Source organism: Elephas maximus, chromosome 12 (assembly GCF_024166365.1).
Source record: "Elephas maximus indicus isolate mEleMax1 chromosome 12, mEleMax1 primary haplotype, whole genome shotgun sequence".
Lineage (NCBI taxonomy): Eukaryota > Metazoa > Chordata > Mammalia > Proboscidea > Elephantidae > Elephas > Elephas maximus.
Window position 1 is genome coordinate 92,101,815 of NC_064830.1, and position 21,403 is coordinate 92,123,217.

Here is a 21,403-nt window from a genome sequence, read left to right on the forward strand (position 1 = left end):
TGCTGCTAATTGGGCCAGTTAACCGCCCGCGTAGCAACTGTTCAGAAGTAGGCCTCTTTGCTGCTAACTACCCCAGCCAGTGTAGCAGCTTCAAGATCACTCAGTTCCCACGTGGCTCTGCTTCTCTGTTGGGCAGCTCTTAGCCAGTATCTCCCTCTCTCTTCCAGGAGGCCTCTCAAAACTTCTGCAGTTCAGCCATTTATATATCCTGATCCTTGTCAGTTACAAGGCGAGGCCTCCCTCATCAGACCAGTTCAACCAATCCTCAGTCAACCCCTGCAATGTCAATCAACTCAGGTCTTGTTAGTTATCAGGGGGAAGTATCAAACCATCAAGTTGCTTTTACAGTTTACCCAGGAAATGTCAATTAACCTAGAAGATCCCTTGGGCAAAAGTAATACACCGTTTGGGGTAGAAAATAACCTGGGAGCCCCCGCCCACATTGCTTCTCCGAAAAATTAGGAAAAAGAGTTTAAGGGGGAAAATCTCCCAAGCTGGTTTTTCCCAAAGAACCAAAGCAAAAGGCCGCGTAAAGGAACTCAATTTGCCATGTCCCTAAACTGTGCTTGTAGTAAATTATTTCAGACACAGTGGGCCTTAACATTAATGTATTACATTCAGAATTACTTTTGGCCATGAATTAAGTTTTCTGATCGGCCTACGTAACAAGGGTGGCAATATTTCGGGGATTTGGAACAGCAGCTTTCTATTATCCACTGCTCCTTCTATGTGGTCAGGCAAGCTGCTTGCTCACAGGCTAGAAAATGCAGCGGCTCAGAGTGAGGACTCCCGCGCTGCTTCCATCCTGTACTGACTGTGGCCTTGGGCAAGTTGGTTAACCTCTCTGTCTGGGGTGGTTTGTATCATAAAGCACTTGTCACAGTGCTTTAAAGTTAAAAGTACGCCTGACAATTTCATAACCCCAAACAACGTGGAACTTTCTTTATATTTGGATAATAGCCACTTGGTGGAGTTGATGTGAGGACAGGAAGAGAGAATGCCTCAATAAAGCACACTATTAGGGGTAAACTGGTCTGCAAATGTTAGGTGTATTGTTAATAAGACAGACCACACACAAAAAGCAGTTGGGTTTTTAATACACAAGCAATGAACAAGTAGAAAAGAAAATCAAGGAAACATTACTATTTACAATAGGCAAAAAAAAAAAAAAAAAACCAAACACGGTGCTGTCGAGTTGATTCCGACTCATAGCAGCACTATAGGACAGAGTAGAACTGCCCCATAGAGTTTCCAAGGAGTGCCTGGCAGATTCGAACTGCTGACCCTTTGGTTAGCAGCTGTAGCACTTAACCACTACGCCACCAGGGTTTCCACTAATAAAATACCTAGGAATAATTTTAACTAGGAAGGAGAAAGACATGTGCACAGAAAACTGTAAAACATTTCTAAATGAAATCAAAGAAGACCTAAATAAATGGAAGGACATTCCATGTTTGTGGGTTTGAAGGCTTGCTATAGTTAGGATGTCAATACTATGCAAAGCAATCTATAAATTCACTGCAGTCCCCATCAAAATTCCAACAGCTTTCCATGCAGAAATGGAAAAGCCCATCCTCAAATTTGTATGGAAGGGCAAGGGACCCTAAATAGCTAAATCAATCTTTTCAAAAATTTTATTTATTTTCTTGAGAATATACACACACGTTAATTCAACAGTTTCTACATGTACAGTTCAGTGACATTGATTATATTCTTTGGGTTGTACAACCGTTCTCACTCTCCTTTTCTGAGTTGTTCCTCTCCCATTAATAAACTCACTGTCCCCTAAGTTTCCTATCTAACCTTTCAAGTTGCTGTTGTCAGTTTGATCCCATGTAGATAAATCTTGAGAGAGCGCAGTGCTCAAGGCAGACATTCTTTACTAGGTAAGTTAAACTATTGTCTGATTTTAAGAAGATTTCAGGGGATATTTTTGGTTTAAGATTTAAAGATTATCTTAGAGCAATTGTTTCAGGGGTTCATCCAGCCTCCGTGGCTCCAGGAAGTCTAGAGTCCATAAAAACATTGAAACTCTGTGCAGCATTTCCCCCTTTTGATCAGGATTCTTTTATGGAATCTTTCATCGAAATATTCAGTAATGGTAGCTTGGCACCATCCAGTTCTTCTGGTTTCGTGGCAAAGGAGGCAGCTGTTCATGGAGGCAATTAGCCATACATTCCATTTCCTTTTCCTACTCCTGACTTTCCCTCCTGTGTTACTCCAGATGAATACAGACCAATTGTTGTACATTAGATGGCCACTTGCAAGGTTTTAAGACTTGGGAACTATGCGATGAACTAGGAGGTAGAACAGAAGCACTAAACACACTATTAGACCCAATTCTGGGATGTCCCACGAAACCATGACCTCCAAACCAAGGAACCAAATCCCACGAGGTATTTGGTTGTACATAAGCAGCCTCGACAGCTACTTTTTTGTTGTTGTTGTTGTAAATATATGTCACACAACTTTTACCAATTCGACTATTTCCAGGTGTACAACTTATTGACAGCACTTACAATACCCCTAATCAATGCAATTTTTCCATCACCATAAACTGAAACTCAGTACTCCACAAGCAATAGCCCCCCTTTTCCTCTCCCTCTACCCCTGGTAATCACTAATAAACTTGGGTCTCTATACAGTTGCCTGTTCTTATCCTTTTATATAAGTGGGGCCATACAATATTTGTCCTTTTGTGACTGACTTATTTCACTCAGCCTAATGTCTTCAAGCTCCATCCGTATTGTAGCATGTATCAAGACTGCATTTCTCCTACTGGCTGAGTAGTATTCCACTGTAGGTATTAACATATTTTGTTTATCGGTTCACCTGTTGATGGGCATTTAGGTTGTTTCCACCTTTTGGCTATTGTGAATAGTGCTGCAATAAACATTGGTGTACAACTATCTCTTTGAGTCTCTGCTTTCAAGTCTTTCAGGTATATACCTAGGAGTGGAATTCCTGGGCTATATGCTAGTTCTATTTTTAGTTTTTTGTGGAACTGCCACACTTTTCCACAGAGGCTGTACCAGTTTGGATTCCTGCCAGCAATGGATAAGGGTTCCAATTTCCCCACATCCTGGCCAACATCTTTTATTTATTTATTTAATCTTAAGAGGTCCTAGTAGAAATGAAGTGATAATCTCATTGTGGTTTTGATTTGCATCTCTCTGATGGCTAACGACATTGAGCATCTTTTCATGTGTTTGGTGATCATTTGAACGTCCTCTTTGATGAAATGTCTATTCAAGTCCCTTCCCCATTTTATGATTGGGTTGTCTTTTTGTTGCTAAGTTGTTGAAGTTTTGTATATATTTGAGATACTAGCTTCTAGATCAGATATAAAGTTTCCGTAGATATTCTCCCAGTCGGTAGCTTGTCTCTTCATATTTTTGGTAAAGCCTTTTGATGAACAAAAGTTTTTCATTTGTATGAGATTCCATTTATTTATTTTGTCTTTTGCTGTTTGTGCTTTTGCTATTAGATAGTCCGTTGTTAAAAGCTAGGCCCAACAGCATCACCCCTACATTTTCTTCTGAGAATTTTATGGTTTTAGTTTGTACATTTAGTTTATTCCATTTTGAATTTCTTTTTGCATATGGTGTGAAACATATCCTGTTTCATTTTTCTGCGTGTGGAAATCCAATTTTCCCAGTGCCATTTATTAAAGAGACTCTTCTTTCTCCCATTGAATGGACTTAGCACCCTCGTTAAAAATCAGTTGACCATAAATGTGTGAGTTTATTTCTAGACTCTCAATTCTATTCCATTTGTCTACGTGCCTATCATTATACCAGTACCAGACTTTTTTGATTACTGTAGCTGTATAGAAAAGTTTTAAAATCAGGAAGTGTGAGTCCTCATACTTTGTTCATCTCTTGCAACATTGCTTTCACTATTTGGGGCCTCTTGCTATTCCACATAAAGTTCAGGGTTGGTTTTCCATTTCTGTAAAGAAGGCTGTTGGAATTTTGATCGGGATTATGTTGAACGCATAGATCACTTTGGGTAGTATTGACATCTGAAAATATTAAGTCTTGCAATCCGTGAACATGGAACATCTTTCCATTTATTTAAGTCTTCTTTAACCTCTTTCAGCAGTGTTTTATACTTCTCTTTGTATAAATCATTCACATCCCTGATTAAATTTATTTCTAGTTATTCTCTTAAATGTTATTGTAAATGGAATTGTTTCCCTAATTTACCTTTCAGATTTCTCATTGCTGGTGGATGGAAACCCCACTGATTTATGTTTGTTGACCTTGTACCGTGCAATTCTGCTAAATTCCTCTGTTAGCTCTAGAAGTTTTCTTGCGGACTCATAGGGATTTTCTATATATAGGATCATATCATTTGCAAACAGAGATAATTTTACTTCTTCTTTTCCAATCTGGATACCTTTTATTTGTTTTTCTTGTCTTACTGCTTTGGCTAGGAGGCCAGAGACTTCTTAAGGCTTACATCCCAAGAACCGGAGGTCAGGCAATGAGAAGAGTGCAGGATTGAGAGACAGACAGTTTTACCAGAAGTCCATTTATATAGTGGAGGCAGGCCACACCCCCAGGTAAACTCCCCTTTCAACTGATCGGCTGCTCACATCAGATCACAGAGTGGAAAGTGATTACAGTACACAGTATCTGCCAAACCACTGAAAATAATAGCCTAGCCAAGTTGGCACATAAGAGTAACCATCACAGGTAGTATTGACATCTTAATAATATTAAGTCTTCCAATCCATGAACATGGAACAACTTCCCGTTTGTTTAAATCTTCTTTAACCTCTTTCAGCAGTGTTTTATAATTTTCATTGTATAAGTCTTTCACATCTCTGGTGGATTGTTTGTTTTCTTACTCTTGGGTTTAGAAAGTTCTTTATATATTCTGGGTACAAGTCCTTTGTCAGATACGTGATTTGTGAGTGTTTTCTTCTAGTCTGTGGTTTGTCTCTTCATCCTGTTAATGTGGTCTTTCACAGAGCATATGATTTAGTTTTGATAAAGTACAACTTACCAACTTTTTGCTTCTATGAAAAAGAAAAAAAAAAAAACTTTTGGTATCATGTCTAAGAACTCTTAGCCTGAGCCTAGGTCATGAAGATTTTTTTCCCCTATGCTTTTTCCTGCAAATTTTATACTTTTAAGTTTTATATTTAGATATACTACCACTTTTTTGTTAATTTTTGTATAGGGTCGAGGTTCAGTTCTTTGCTATAGATGTCCAGTTGCTTCAGCCCCATTTGTTGAAAAGACTATCCTTCCTCCATTGAGTTGCTTTTGCACCATTGTCAACAATCAGATGGCTGTACTTGTATAAGTCTGTTTCTGGGTTCTCTATTTGGTTCCACGGATGTTTCTTTCTATCCCACTACTCTGTCTTGATTATTGTGTTTATATAGTAAGTCTTAAAATCAAGTAGTGTGAGTACAACAACTTTGTTTTTCAAAATTGTTTTAGCTATTTTACTTCCTTGCCTTTCCATGTAAAATTTTAAATAAGCTTGTCTATACCTACAAAAACTCTTGCAGGAATTTTTATAGGAATTGCATTAAATCTACAGATCAGCTTGGAAGAATCAGTGTCTTTACTATGTTGTGTCTTCCAATACATAGATATGACATACCTCTTCCTTTAATTAGATCTTTTTTCTTTCATCAGTGTCTTGTAGTTTTCAGCATACAGATGTTGTACATGTTTTGTTAGTCTTATACCTAAGTATTTCTCCTCCTCTTCCTCCTTCTTCTTTTGGAGTGATTGTAAATTGTATTGTTTTATTTCAGTTTCCAATTGTTCATTGCTGATGTATACAAATTCAATTGATTTTGTAGTTGATCTTGGATCCTGTGAACTTGCTATAATCATTTACCAGTTCTAGGAGTTTTTCTTTTGGTGGATTCCTTAGAATTTTTTAATGTATACAATCATGTCATAAGCAAATAGATTCAGTTTCATTTCTTTCTTTCCAATCTGTATCCTTTTCTTGCCTTATTGCACTGCTAGGACTTCCAACACTATGTTGGTTAAGAGTAGTAAGAGAAAACATCCTTGCCTTGTTTCTGATTTTAAGAGAAAAGCTTTCAGTCTTTCATTATTAGCATGATGTTAACTTTGTCAATGCTCTTTACCAGGCTGGCGAAATTCCTTTTGTTGCTTGTTTGCTGAGAGTTTTTACCACGAACGGGTGCTGAGTTTTGTTAAATGGTTTTTCTGTAACAACTGATATAATCATGTGGTTTTTCTTCCTTAGCCTGTTAACATGGTGAATTAAATTGATTTAGTTTCTTATATTGAACCAGTCTTGCATTCCTGGAATAAACCCCACTTGGTGGTGTGTATCCAAAAACCAAACCCAGTACCGTGGAGTCAATTCTGACTCATAGCGACCCTATAGGACAGAGTAGAACTGGCCCATAGAGCTTCCAAGGAGCACCTGGCAGATTCGAACTGCTGGCCCTTTGGTTAGTAGCTGTAGCACTTAACCACTATGCCACCAGGGGTTCCAGTGGTGCGTATAGCTCTTTTTATATATTGCTAGATTTGATTTGCTAACATGTTGTTGAAGATTTTTGTGTCTTTGTTCATGAGAGATATCAGTTTGTAGTTTTCTTTTTTTGTACTCTTTGTCTGGTTTGGCTTCATAAAATGAGTTGGCAAGTGTTCCCACCTCTTCTATTTTCTGGCAGAGATTGTGCGGAATTTATGTTATTTCTTCTTTTGGTAGAATTCACCAGTGAAACCATCTGTGCCTTGGTATTTCTTTTTCTGAGGGTTTTTAACTATGGATTTAATTAATAGTTATAGGACTGTTCAGATTATCTGTTTTATCTTGGATGAGTTTTGGTAGTTTGTGGTTTTCTAAAAATTGGACCGTTTCATATAAGTTGTTCAATTTGTGTTCGGAGAATTGTTTATATTACACCAACTCCTTAGTATCGACTATGTCATTATCCAACACTTTGCTTTTATGATAATAGTAAAAAATCTATCTATTTTGCACATTAAGGATGTACATCTGGCAGTAACGAATGTGAAGTACAAGGCGAGACTAATACTGCCTGTGATGGTCATGAGTCAACTTGGCTGGGCCACGCATGCTTCTCAGTGGTTTGATAATTATGTAATGATGTAACTTAGCAGTTACATAATGATGTAGTCTGCCTCCATTTTCAAGTAATGCCTATTTTTGCAATAACGACCCGGTCTTTGGAACCCATCCAGGTCAGCAAGTGAGGAGTGGGTGTATTCCCTTAACCCATTGCTGTGGAGTCAATTTCAACTTCTAGCAACCCTGTCAGACAGAGCAGAGCTGCCCCATTGGGTTTCCAAGGCCACGGGGCAGCTGGTGAGTTCCAACCACTGACCTTTTGATTAGCAACTGAGTGCTTTAACCACTGTGCTGCCAGAGCTCCTTATTTCCTTACCCAGTGCCATTGAGTCGATTCCGACTCATAGCAACCGTATAGGACAGAGTAGAACTGCCCCGTAGAGTTTCCAAGGAGCGCTTGGTGGATTCGAACTGCCGACCCTTTGGTTAGCAGCCGTAGCACTTAACCACTATGCCACCAGGGTTTCCTCCTTATTTCCTTAGTATCCTTTTAATGGCTAAGAGAACTTTAGTACTATCTTCCTCTTTCAATTCTGATCATAATTTGTGGCTTCTCTTTTTTTTTTTTTTTTTGATTGGTTTTGCTAGAGGTTTATCAATATTCCTTATCTTTTCAATGGACCAGATTTTGGGTTGATTTTGTCTATTTTCTGTTTTCTATGTCACTATGCTCTTATCTTTATTATTTCTATCTTCTTGCTTTGACTTTAGTTTTCTAGTTTCTTGACGTGGAACCTTAGATTATGCTTCCACTGTTCTTAAAATGCTGTTCAGTGTTTCCTGAATGCACTTAAACTCCTTGGTTGCCTGAACTCCTACTTATCCATCAAAACCCTGTTGGGATGTTACTTCTGAGGCAGAATAGTGTTGTAGCCAAGAGCATAAGTTCTGGAGCCAACCTTTCCTCCCAGCTCTCCCCACTGCATAAACTCCAAGTTTGTGGTTAGCAAAAGAATCTGAACCAAAAGGAGAATTACAGAATTGAAAGAGTGCTGGGAACAAAGTTTTCAGGAATTTGACCTCTTTCCAACATCTGGTCAAATGGGGGTTGACACCATCCTGAGCAAACAGAGAGGGGCTGGGGGTCAAAAATGCTAACTCACATGTGTATGCTTACAGTTTTCAAAGTTATACTGAGTTTTGGAGCAACTCAATGGCAGGACAGGAATTATCACTCCCATTTCGGTGATGGGGAATTCAAGCAGAGCTCCATTCAGGGTGCTCAGTGCAGGTCTAACCCAATATCAGCGCTCTTTCTGCTGAGAACGCTCCAGAAACTACACTGATCTGGGCAGAGAAACCACCCCCAGGGACAGAAAACCCTTCCCACTGGCCTTGGGGAGCCAAGAATCCCCCGCGCTGCTTCCCACCTCCTCCGCCAGGGGGCGCACATCCTTGCTCCCCAGTCGCAGGCAGCAAAGAGCCAGTGGGCGGTGGTTAAGGGATGTGGGTGGGTCAGCGTGCCCCCGGGGAACCGTCCTGACCCCTCCGAATTCGAAGACCAGATCGGAGTGAAGCCTTGGCTTACGGCTTTCAGCTTGGGGCCCCAAGGACTGGCCTGGGAGTCAGCCCGACAAAAATAACGAAGAGGAACAGGTACCCATGAATCCTAGGGGTAGTTCCGGGCCGGTGTCCTCCGGCCAGGTAGGGACCTGGCTTTGACTCTAAATCCCCCCCACCCCCACCGCCCGTCTTTGGGCCATAGCGGACCTTGGATCGGAGGTCAGCTCTGCCAACTCTGCCCACATCGGACTGCCCCGACTTGCCTTCAGGCGCTTTCACAACCACATTCTCCTGTACTCACCCCCCTCCCTGCGATCTTTGGGAAGAAACCCACCCTCCGCGCTCCTAAAATCCCCTCGTCTCTCCTCTGCCCCCGGTTGGGACCCCTGCTGAACCGGGAGTGTAGTCTCGCCTGGAGAAGCTGGCCCTCCCCCTTCTAGTCCCGCCCCCGCTTAGTCTTGGGACACTCCCCTTCCCTCCCCGCCCCGCCTTCGAAGTGTACACGTGGTAGATCCCATCTCCCCCCCGGAAGCCTCGCGTTACTCAAACACATCCCGCGATAGCCAGAAAAGGGGCGGGGAGACGGGAGAGAGAGAGAAGAGGATTCGTGGATTCGCTGGCCTGCCGCGCGCGGGGGCCGGGGGCACATGCGCACTGCGCAGCCCTTTGCCGACGGGGCGCCTGCCACCTGGCGTGCGTGTTGCGCGCCTCTTCCCTTCTCTTCGTTTCTTTGCGGCTTGCGTGTTGCGGGCAGCGCCCTCTACTTGGGCGGGTCGGCGTAACCTTTGAGTGGCCCGGCTGAGAGCGGGCAGCGTATGCTTGGAGGGTACTGTGGAACGAAGAGAGTAGGCGCGGAAGAGCCGGGGAAGGGGAACGTTGGAGGGGCGTGAGGTTGGGGCGATGTAATGAATGAATAAGAACTGGGGGTGGGGGGGTTACAGGAGCTTGTGGTAAGTGGGAGGGGACTGAGGCTGGAGGGAAAGGGACGTCATGTGCGCCTCTCCCGGGTGCATCCTCGGGGTAGGAACGGCTTCGTAGCTGCTGGTGACCCATCTCTGATCCCGCCCCTTTCCCGTGCCAGGGCACACAGATGGCAGAAAACCGAGGAGCCGTCGAGGTGGAGCTGGACCCAGTGGAGTACACCCTTCGGAAGCGGCTTCCCCACCGCCTGCCCCGGAGGCCCAATGACATCTACGTCAACATGAAGACTGATTTCAAGGCCCAATTGGCCCGCTGCCAGAAGCTGCTGAACGGAGGGACACGGGGTCAGAACGCTTGCAATGAGCTGTATATCCACGGCTTAGGCCTAGCCATCAATCGCGCCATCAACATTGCGCTGCAGCTGCAGGCAGGCAGCTTCGGGTCCTTGGAGGTGGCCGCCAATACCTCCACCGTGGAGCTTGTGGATGAGCTGGAACCAGAAACTGATACACGCGAACCGCTAGTCCGCATCCGCAACAACTCAGCCATCCATATCCGTGTCTTCAGGGTCACACCCAAGTAACAGAAGGGAAGGTGGACCTCGTATCCACCCACCACCTCTACAGCCAGGCTCAGATGTGACCCTCCTTGTACCGAGTACTGTCATGGACCTCCAGAAAAGGCCTAGTCCCTCACAGCCCAAAGGACTGAATTGAGAGGGAGGGCGTGGTCTCTTGTTGGGCTCCTGCAGGGTGTTATCTTGAGTCTCTGTGGTCTGTAAACCATTATCTGACACAATAAAATGTACCAAGTTGTGTTAGTGTCCTGCCACCCCACTGCTACTGCCTCTTCCCTGTGAGTACCTGGAAGGGAAGAGCAGGAAACTTTACGAGGGTTTAGCCACAGAAGGCAAACCCAGATGGTCCCTGCCTTCACAGAAAGCATAAATTGTATTAGCGACCGTGTAACATAAAACAGACTAGTACAAGATGCAGCAGCCTGGCAATCCCAATGTTTGCTTTAAGATTTTTCCTCCTTCCAGGAAGGCCAGGAGGAAGCATATGCTCACCCACTGAAATGCAGCTGGGATGGTTGTATGCTTGGGAAGCATTTGGCCACTCCTCTCTGGTGATATGATCATGGTTCCCAAGCACAGAAAAGGGTTTAAGGATGAAGGAGGCAATGTTAAGACTGTTGGGGCCTTCTTTGTGCCAGGCTCTGGTGGGGAAGGACCAACTGCTTCATTTAGTTCCTGGAGCTGTAGGGCCCATATTCTGAGCAGCTGTGGTCTAGAGCCTGTCAGGCCCTTCTGGGCTACGGTAGAAGAAAGGGAACCTCCCCCACCCTTCCCCCCCAAAATAATTACTGGGCACACAGGTAGTAAATACTTTTTTGTTTGGCTATTTCTGGAGTCCTCTGATTTTTCACATTTATCAAACAAGAGTCATCTAAAGCAATGTTTATTAAACTGAGCAGTGACCCATTTGTGGGTCTTGAAATAGATTTACTGGATCACAGCCTATTTAAAGAAATGAAAAGGGCAAGTGGTGTTTTGATGCAGCTTTTTCAGTTGCATCTGCGTATGTTTATAAGTACATATGTGTACTAGTCATGATGTAAATTGTTTTTACTGTTGATTAAGGTCATAAGAGCTTGACAACTCTGATCTAAAGGTTAGTAATGGTGTATTAACTCTAGTGTTCTTGGAGGTAGTTTGGTTCTGAAGTCTGAAGATCAGGCTCCTAATTTTTCACCTTTACTCCTCTGCCTTGTGTATTACTGTTGATGAGGGACTTTCATGTGGGGTCTGTGACTGCCAGCAACTTGGGAAAGCAGACTCTGCAGAAGGACCAGTGCTTCATTCATACAGCTGAACCCATGGTGAGTGCCAGCTGTGAACAAGGCGTGAGCTGGGGTCTGGGATACAAAGATGAGTATAAGATGGCATGATCCCTGCCTTCAAGGAGCTCACCATCTAATAGGGAAGATGGACACACAATTTTTGTGAATGAGTGAAGTGTGTAATATAAAAAGTACAGGTAGCCATGATGTAGAAATACCGAGAAGGAAACAGCCACCTGCCTAGTGGGGTCCACATTTCACCTTTGACCTGAGTATTGAAGGATGAATAGGAGTTCGCCAGGCAGAGAAGGGAGAGGGCATATCTGGCAGAGGAATCAGCATGCACAAACGTGAGGGTTCAGGATGTTTTCTGGGACTGAAAGGACACTCAGGGTGGCTAGAAAGCAGGAGGCACTGGGGACGCTTGAGGGAGACAAGGCTGGAGAGATCTCTATGAGGCCACCTCCTCCCCCCGCATCAGCCTTGACTGCAGGGCTCCCTTGCTTTGGAGCCCCCCAGTAGCAGAGTGGGGATTCAGCAGGGAGCCGGGTGGAACTATGTGTCTCTTTGCACGTATGTGTTCTTGTCTGTCTGTGCTCCTGGCCTGGGCCCAGCTGAGGTGGTGGCAAGCAGCCCTTTTGCATTTGGTTTGTTTTGGCAGCTCCCTCTCCCAGAGTTTTTGTTGTTTCTACTCCATGTTCACTCACTGCTTGCCAGTGGGGCTTCCCTCAGTGGCAGGTCTGCAAAAACAGCCACTAGATGTTGCCACTGGAAGAGAGGGTCTGGGTTTCACCCTATACTATGTGGGGGTGGGTAGGGGGTGTGGGAAGGGTCTCTGATCCCCTGCAGTCCATGTGAGGTGGGAGGGCAGGGAATCCCGCTTCTCTGTAGGGAGGCCCACTGCAGCCTCTGTTCCTCTCCGGTCTACTGGTTCTCTGAAGTGACTTCCATCAAAGCTTGGGGACACAGAGGAAGGGGATGGAGGTAAGGGTTGTGTCCAAATGCAGTTCCCCGCCCTTCTTTTTACTCAACAGTTGCAGACCCCACAATGAGTGGGAAATGACCTCCTACTTCAGAAACTGATCGCCAGAGGCCAGAACTCAAATCCAAATTCTTAGGTTGGAGGAGAGTATAGACATTTGCTTGCCATCCGTAAGCGTTTATTGAGGACCCAATGGAAACCCTGGTGGCATAGTGGTTAAGTGCTAAGGCAGCTAACCAAAAGGTCGGCAGTTCAAATTCACCAGGCACTCCTTGGAAACTCTGTGGGGCAGTTCTACTCTGCCCTATAGGGTTGCTATGAGTTAGAATCGACTTGATGGCAATGGGTTTGGTTTTTTTAGTTTGGATGTCCAGGTCTATATTAGGTGCCAGACCTGCCAGGAGAGGTATAAACCGTTGGTCCTGCCCTAAAGAGATTAAGAGTGTAATAAGAAGCAGGACAGATAGATTTATAAACACACTTTGTGTAGTGCTTGGAACTGTTCTGGCAATAGTAAGGACTCAATAAATGTTGGCAACTGTTGTTAGTATGAGCCATTTTGTTAAAAAATTATTTTAGACCTCTTAATGGGATGGGGAAAAAGGAAGAATGTGATTTTGTGTTCCTAGTTCCAGGTTATTAGTTCTGCCAGACTTTTAATTGTCACTTGCCTACCCAGGAAGAGGACAGGCCCCAGTTTAGATGGGGTAATGATTCTCCTAGGACCATCTCGGCACTTTGTCCTAGGTGAGTTCTGGTACTTGGTCAAGAGTTGGGGAAGAATGATTAGTTGTGTTATGGATTGAATTGTGTCCCCCAAAAATGTGTGTCAACTTGGCTAGGCCATGATTTCTACTGTTGTGTGGCTGTCCACCATTTTGTGATCTGAAGTAATTTTCTTATGCATTGTAAATCCTAATCTCTGCCTATGGTTAATGAGGCAAGATTAAAAAATACAAAAAACCCATTGCTGTTGAGTTGATACTGACTCTATAGTGACCCTATAGGACAGAGTAGAACTGCCCCATAAGGTTTCCAAGGAGTGCCTGGTGGGTTCGAACTGCCTGCCTTTTGGCTAGCAGACGTAGCTCTTAACAACTATGCCACCAGGGTTTCCGAGGCAAGATTAGGTTACGTTAAAGAGGATTAGGGTGGGATGCAACACCCTTACTCAGGTCACAGCCCCAATCTGATGTAAGAGGAATTTCCCTGGGGTATGGCCTGCGTCACCTTTTATCTTACAAGTGATAAAAGGAAATAGAAGCAAGCAGAGAGATGGGACCTCATGCCACCAAGAAAGAAGGGCTGGGAGCTGGGAGCGTCCTTTGGGCCTGGGGTCCCTGTCCTGAGAAGCTCCTAGACCAGGGGAAGATTGATGACAAGGACCTTCTCCCAGAGCCAACACAGAGAGGAAGCCTTCCCCAGGAGCTGAATTTGGACTTTTAGCCTCCTAAACTGTGAGAGAATAAATTTCTGTTTGTTAAAGTCACCCAGTTGGGATTTTTCTGTTACAGCAGCACTGGATGACTAAGACAGGTGTCTTCCACAAACCCCCCAACCTCTGGAGGAGTTGGATGATAGCTTTATGTTGAATGTAGTTCCACAGGGAACAGAGGACCAGCTCTACAGAGACTTGGGATGAAGCAAAGGTTATCCCTCCAAGAAAGGAGTCTGTGAAGATGGTCACTTAAGACTCCATCTTCCTGAAGGCATTATGGGAGGTTTTAACTTACGTGTAATGGTGTTTTCTATTTTTTCAATGGTCATATGTTGTTTTGTAATAGGGAGAAGTTTTTTACAAAGCCTGTCCCTGATTGATCCTAAATTTTCTGTTCTCTAGTTATAAAACTGATGAGCTAACCTCTAGAAGAGGTGATTTTATTGCCCACTACAGTAACAAGTGAGTATATCTGATGAATGAAAGAGGAGATGGATGAATGCATGGATGGGCGCGTGGAAGGACAGCTTGTTGTCTACTCCATTACAAGCCTCTGCTCCCTTGAGAAACACCAAATGTCTTGTCACAGGAAGTATGCAAGCAGAGGCTGGACCTTCACCTTCATGGGACCTCCTAGGTCCCTTCCAACACAAAGGCTATGAATCTTGTTTGCTGCAAGAAAAATACACTTCCCTGAAAGTACTAAAATTATTTGCTGGTTCATGAACTAAGACATGATCAGAAGTGAAAGTACTTAAATTATGTGCTAGTTCATGAACTTAGACATGAGCCGAAGAGCTCGTTATTTACAGATGGAGGGATGCTTATGGGGTCAAACAATAGGTCCTTGTGATTTGTCAATTCTCAGTGAACCATGAACAATTTGGGTAAATATTTGCTTAATATGGATGTTTAAGTATACCTCTAAGGCTGCAATAAATGTCCTGTGACTAGATCTTGGACTATATTCCTTCAAGTAGGAAGGGAGGTAAGAGCCTATAGGGCTGCCCAGTGGAGTTCATGCAAAATCCTCAAAAGTCACTGAGCCTCATGGAAACAAAAAGAAACATTTGTATTCACAACAGCACACCTAGGAAGACCTTACCTGAGAGAACAAAATTCCTCCTGTTTATATTGCAAGTAGTGTTTTGGTTTGTTTAAGTTAGGATTTTCTAATTTTATTTTTTACTGGATATGAAAGCTACTCTGGGCAATTTACCAGCTCTGTCTTCTGATATAAGAAGCCCTGGTGGGGCCGTGCTTAAAGCAATGGACTGCTAACCAAAAGGTCAGCAGTTCGAAACCACCAGTGGCTCATCAGGAAAAGATGTGGCAGTCTGCTTCTGTAGAGATTTACAGCCTTGGAAATCCTATGGGGTCGCTGTGAGTCAGAATTGACTCAATGGCAGTGGGTTTTGGTTTGGTCTTCTGATATAGGTTGGATGATATGGGAGCGGGCTTAGGAATATTTAGGGATACTTGTGAGCTAGAGCTCCTAGGATGTGGGCTGATACTTTACACAGAAACCCCACTGGGGCAAGGGTTTCTGGAGCTCAAGTGGAGGTAACTGGTAAGTCTGGAAGCCCGAGTCCTCCTTCAAGGAGGCAAACATTTGGGGACTTCAAGAGATAAGTAACAAAGGAACGTGACCCCATATGCCTCAGGGCTTGTCTAGGTTGGGCCTAAAGTGCTCATTCAGTCCAAGGTCTTTGGGGATTCTTTGGGCCTCCCCAGGGGGGACCCACATTGATGGGGCAAGCTTAGAAATCCCTGGTTGGCCCTAGAATTTGAATACACTGCTAAGTTTGAGGCTGTCCTGATATACGTCGCTTCCCCTCTTCCCCCTCTACCTCTGCCCCTACCATTTCATTCAACTGTGTTCAGGAGCAATTTTCTCAAAGTTAGGTCAACATATATGCCTATAGATACCTCTGTTCACACTCCACTATTTCAGTGACTTTTCTCAGTGAGTTGCTTGGTGGGAGAAGCTACAATACCAGAGATACGGTGCCAAAAATCTGTCTCCGGCTCCCAAGAGGGCACAATGGAGGATGCTGGAGGAAGGCTGAAGAATATGTTGGAGATTTGGTCTCCAGACCTCCAAAGAAAGGAAAAATGGAATAAAGAAGTAGGGAGTGAAGTAATAATGGCTAGTGTTGATTGATTACATTTACCAGGCATTATACCATCCCCTGGTAGCCCTGGGAGGCAATTACTATCATTTTCACCATCCTCGTTCTGCAGAAACAGTGTTAGAAATAAAGTCATTTGTCCAAGACAAGACTAGCAAGTGGCAGAGCTGAGGCCTCCAATCCAGGCTGTCTGTTCACTGGAAGAGACCTTTAAGCCACTGGGCCACAGAGCTGCTTGCTGAAAACAGAAGCTCGGGTATCTGGTTCTACCTCCAGCATGGCTACTTTGTGGCCAAGAGACAGCTCTTGCCTCAATTTCCCCAAACTTTCATTTGGTTCTTTGGCAGGAATCCCTTCTCCAGCATCTTGCTCCCTTCTCAGTTCTCCGAGGGCCAGGAAGCCCTCCCCCATCCCACCCTTCGAAGCCCTGGCCACCTCACTTCCCAGCACAGAAGGTCTTCTGGGCCACTGGCTGAACTCCCAAGCTGAGCTGAGAAGCCATTGCTTTGAAAGGAGGAGGGAGGAGAGGCCTGGAGTTCCTTCCTCCAGCCGACTGCAAGCAGCTGGAGCTTGGTGCTGCCTGCGAGTCTGGGACAGCTCAGGGGGGCTGTAAATTTGCTTTTCCTTGGGCTTTCAATCCAAATTGGCTGCCAGGAGGAATCCATGCAACAGAGCCTGTCTCTACCACCACCACCTTCTTGTCACGATATCCCTTTCAGACCCTGTCTCAGTGGCTGCCTGCTTAGAAAGTGGGTGGAGGCCTCACAAGCCCAGGGATCCCAGAGAGCTAAGTTGTGCAGGCATTGTTCCAGCAAGCTCTCAGAGCATGAGTGTCTCTCTTCGCCCTGTCGTGGTCTCTGACTAAGGAGTCTGGAGTAGAGGGACCATATAATCTAGTTCCACCCATGAGCAGTGACCAACAGCAGGCAGCATGCTGGGTGCTTGGTGAGGACAAGGTGGACAAGACCTTCCATAAAATATCCTTCTTCATTCTCTTCTCTGATTAGCATGGCACCTGCACTGCCTGACCCCAGAGGGCACCATTCCCATCAGCGTCTATATGAACGGTGCCCCCTGGAGTTGTGCAAGGCTCAACCTTGACAGTTGTATGTGGTGGCCCTGGCAGTAAGAGGCGGAAAATGAGTACATAAATGACTGACAGAAGTGCAAAGGAAAGAGACAGGACTTCCTGCTGAGGGGTCCGGTAGTGCTTAGATTTTAGCTTTGAAGAACTGTGGTAGATTGTGTGGGAGAGCAGTCCATGTGGAAGGCCCAGAGTGAGTGTTATGGATTGAATAGTGTCTCCCCAAAGTGTGTGTCAACTTGGCTAGGCCATGGTTCCCAGTTTTGTGTGATTGTCCTCTGTTTTGTCATCTGATGTGATTTTCCCATGTGTTGTAAATCCTACCTCTATGATGTTAATAGGAAACCCTGGTGGTGTAGTGGTTAAGAGCTGCAGTTGCGAACCGAAAGGTTGGCAGTTCGAATCCACCAGACACTCCTTGGAAACCCTATGGGGCAGTTCTACTCTGTCCTGCAGGGTCCCTATGAGTCAGAATCCAGTTGATGACAATGGGTTTATGATGATAATGAGGCAGGATTAGAGGCAGTTATGTTAATGAGGCACGACTCAATCTACAAGACTAGATTGTATTCTGAGTCAATCTCTTTTGAGATATAAAAGAGAGCAGCAAGCAGAAAGACAGGGGACCTCATACCACCAAGAAAGTAGTGCCAGGAGCAGAGCGTGTCCTTTGGACCCAGGGTCCCTGCACAGAGAAGCTCCTAGACCAGGGGAAGATTGATGACAAGGACTTTCCCCAGAGCTGACAGGGAGAGAAAGTCTTCCCCTGGAGCTCACACCCTGAATTTGGACTTCTAGCCTCCTAGACTGTGAGAGACTAAATCTCTGTTTGTTAAAGCCATCCATTGGTGGTATTTCTGTTATAGCAGCACTGGATGACTAAGACAGTGAGCAAGGGTCAAGAGCTACAAACTGCCTAACTGAGTCCATGGGATGGAGCGAGTGAGACTGAGTGAAGTGGGAGAATAGGCTGGAAAGTTAGGTCGATGGCAGAACATGGAGGGTCTTAATTCTGAGGCAATGGGGAGCCATTGCAGACTCCAGCTCAGGGGCCATGATGCAAACATGGCTGTTCAGTGGGAAAGTTACCTTAACGGCAGGGTAGGGAATGACTAGGAGGTCAATGAGGAGGGCTGGGTTAGTGCCATGCCAGAGGAATACAAGCAGGCAGATGGTGTGGGCATTGGGCAAGGAGATGGTGGGCATCAGAGGGCCCCTGCCATCAAGAAAGGATAAATGGACCCTGCTGGGCAGCAGCCAAGAGCACCTGGGTTAAAGTTGGAACGCAGACCAATCTCTGTCCACTTAGCAGGGTTGCTACAACCTAGGGATTGGGTGTGGGGTGGACCAAGATCCTCTCCTATCCCTTCTTGCCCAAGCTGCAGTCTCAGCTCTCTCTCCAAAAGCCCCAATGCCACCCCTCTCTAGCAGGCCTCAGCATCTAGGGGCTGGTGCTCATGGCCTATCTCCCTTCCCTTCTGGAAGGCAGGGGGATTAGGGGCCTGAGAGGTTTGCTCTGGGCCTGACAAGTTTCTGTGAGGCAGGCTCCTCCTCTCCTCTCCTCCACCCTTTCCTCAGACTGTGTCCACACCCCAAACTGCCCCTGGCCCCATCTCCATGGTCAGGTCAGGGCAGTGACGCAGGAGCCAGGGGACCGGGAGAGCAGAGCACTGGGGATGTGGCGGGGTTCGGGCAGTACACACACGCGGACGTGTGTGGACGTGAGCGTGCGTGTGCATGTCCCACAGCTGGGCTCTGGGAAAGGAGCAGAACCTGGCTCCGAGGTCAGAGCGGGGCTGGGAGGCGCCTGGGTTCAGAAAGGGACAGTAAGATCAGAGGGTATAGGGGGGCATGCAGCCCCAGGAGCCAGGGCATCAGGCTCGGGGAGAAGCCCGGGGAGCAGGCACAATGTGAGGTGGAGGGCAGGGGAGCCAGATTCTGGGCCAAGTCAAGTCCCTGTTACTTCCAGCCAGAACCACCCTAGGAATCTTGTAGCTCACAACCCTGCCTCCTCTGTCTGCCCCCACTCCCATTCATCTTTCGGAACCCCTCTTTGATCTTGCTCTTTCCCCAGACACCTTATGGTTGCTTCCCTTACCTCCGACAGGTCTTTGTCCAGGTCACCTTCTCATGGTAGCATCCCTGACTTTTTTTTTTTAAGTTGCCATTGAGTCAATTTTGACTCATAGTGATCCCATTTGTGTGAGAGTAGAACTGCTCCATAGGGTTTTCAATGACTGATTTTTTGGAATAGATCAGCAGGCCTTTCTTTCGAGTCACCTCTAGGTAGCTTTGAACCTCCAACCTTCCCCTGACTACCTCACCTAAAATTGCAACCTCCCCAACACTCCTGATTCCCCTTCAATGACCTTTCTCCTTGTTCTTACTGTCATTTGGTATACTCTATTTATCCCTTATTCACTTTTGTGTTTCTCTATTTCCCCACTAGAATGTCAGCTCCATAAAGGTAGAGATTCTTGTCTGTTTCATTTGATACTTGATCCCCAGGTGCCTGGCCAAGAGCAGGTAAAAACACCAGAGTAGGACTGTGCTCCATAGTGTTTTCAAGGCTGTGACCTTTCAGAAGCAGATCATCCAAGATGCTTCTTGGTGGGTTTGAACTGCCAACCTTTCTGTGAGTAGTCGAGCACTTAATCAATCGCACCACCCAGGGATTCCTTAAGAGTAGGTACTCCATAAATATTTTTTGAATGAATGTTTCCCGCTGTTTCCAAACCACATCTAAATTCTTTAGAGTGGCATTCAAGGCCCTTTACAACCCAGCCCCTCCCTAACCAGTGCTCTGACCTAATTTCCACACTCCTTTTTAGCATGCCCCGCCCTCCATTCACTTTGCTAAACCAATCCCCTTCCAACCCACCTCATACCTCTTCCATAGTTACCTACTGCCTTCCCACTCCTACCTACTGCCCTTCAAGGCTGAGCTGTTTGTCACTTCCTCCATCAATTTTTCCCTGATTCATCCAGCTAGAGGTGAGTGCTGGCTCTTCCAAATTCTTACAGCTCAGATCTGTACACGTGACTCTTTATACACTGCAGTGTGTACCCATGTTATCTCTACTTATAAACTATGAACTGCAGGAGAGCAGGAGCTAGGTCTTAACACATCTTTTTGCCCTGCCAAGTGTGTAGCCAAGTGTTTTGCACAAAGTAGGCATTGCATGCATGAATAAAATATCTCTAATATCGTGAAATGGGGTAGATAGTAAAGGAATACATACCTAGACACCTGTATTCATAGGACTTTTTCTGTTCTTTATGAAACTTGTGTAAAGTGGGGCTAATACTTTCATTGCACCCATTTGACAGGTGAGGACACTGAGGTACAGGGTCTGAGGCCATTTTCCAAGGTTTGAGAGGCCAGCTAGCTTTGGACTCCCGATCCAGGGAGCTTATACCCTGCCTCAGGGGTTACCAGAAGCCACAAAGGTTTGGCTGCAAATCCAAATTCTCATTACACTTGGGGGTACCTCTCTGCAGGGTTCTTAAGAACCTTGCGATGCAGGCTAACCTATGCCAAACGTGGAAAAAACATGTCAAAGAGCATGTGTCCCCTGCATACTATGTGTTCTGTACCCCCAAAATTAAGTTTCTGTGTTTCAGGGTCCTAGAAAGTGAGAGATGGGGAGAAGGACCCTAAATTCCTTGCTCAATATGCCCCGGTCAAATCCCTTGACACAGGCAACACCGGCTTCTAGAAACATGTACTGGAATTGTGAGAAGGAAGGCAACTGGCTTGGCCCTGCCAGCAGCTTCGGGCTTCCAGACCTAGCCACTTGACAGGGACTCTGAGCTCCTGCCCCAAACTGGGAACCCCCAAGGGGAGAAGTCCGTCCCCAGCCTGCCCCTCTCCCAGGCACCAGCGTTCAGCCCACCCGATGGGGCGCACCCCACTGCCTTCCGCTCCCAGAACCCAGGAGTCCTGCGGGCAGACCCAGGCCGCACCCGCGCCTGCAGCAGCTCTCGCTCCCGCCCCCGGCAAGCCCCGGACCCAGGCGTCCTGCCCCTTGCTCTGACCCTGAGTGGCCCCCACCTCTGGCGACCCCTCACGCACACACCCTTACCCCCACCCCCACACACGCACGCACACATGCTGATAACAGCCCCGACCCCCGGCTGGAGCCGCAGAGTTCCCGAGCCAACCCTGGCTGGTCGCTTCGCCGCGCCTTCCTCCCGGACCCTGGCCAGGGGCACTGTGCTCGCTGTCCTCCGACCCCTGGCTAGGCAGCCGCGACGTGCCTGCGCCCCCTGCACAGTGACCCCTTCCTTCAAGCCAGTGGGGCTGGCCCTACCCCTCCGAACTTCCCGGGATGAGGGCTCCCGGCAAGGGTGCCGGCCGAGCCCCTGGTCGCTGAGGGGTCCAGGCAGGCACGGAG

At 46.1% G+C, this 21,403-nt stretch overlaps 1 protein-coding gene across 4 annotated transcripts; it reads left to right on the plus strand.

Moving 5' to 3' along the window:
• The first annotated feature begins 8,582 nt into the window (after positions 1-8,582).
• POP7 (POP7 homolog, ribonuclease P/MRP subunit) lies at positions 8,583-10,359 on the plus strand. Of its 4 annotated transcripts, none has more exons than XM_049903380.1 (2): positions 8,583-8,700; positions 9,689-10,359. In XM_049903380.1, exon 2 carries the CDS (start codon positions 9,698-9,700, stop codon positions 10,109-10,111), a length of 414 nt encoding a protein of 137 aa, XP_049759337.1. In that variant the 5' UTR covers positions 8,583-8,700; positions 9,689-9,697; the 3' UTR covers positions 10,112-10,359. The 4 variants fall into 4 exon arrangements, with proteins under 4 accessions (XP_049759337.1, XP_049759336.1, XP_049759333.1 ...); XM_049903379.1 differs by lacking the exon at positions 8,583-8,700 and adding an exon at positions 9,254-9,498; XM_049903376.1 differs by lacking the exon at positions 8,583-8,700 and adding an exon at positions 9,254-9,452.
• Positions 10,360-21,403: the final 11,044 nt, after the last annotated feature.

Bases quoted from the DNA above. Each gene is read 5' to 3' on its own strand.
- POP7 (XM_049903376.1), top strand. From the start codon at position 9,423: ATGCTTGGAGGGTACTGTGGAACGAAGAGA. The intron at 9,453-9,688 runs GTAGGCGCGGAA...TTCCCGTGCCAG, and splicing joins GGTACTGTGGAACGAAGAGA to GGCACACAGATGGCAGAAAA.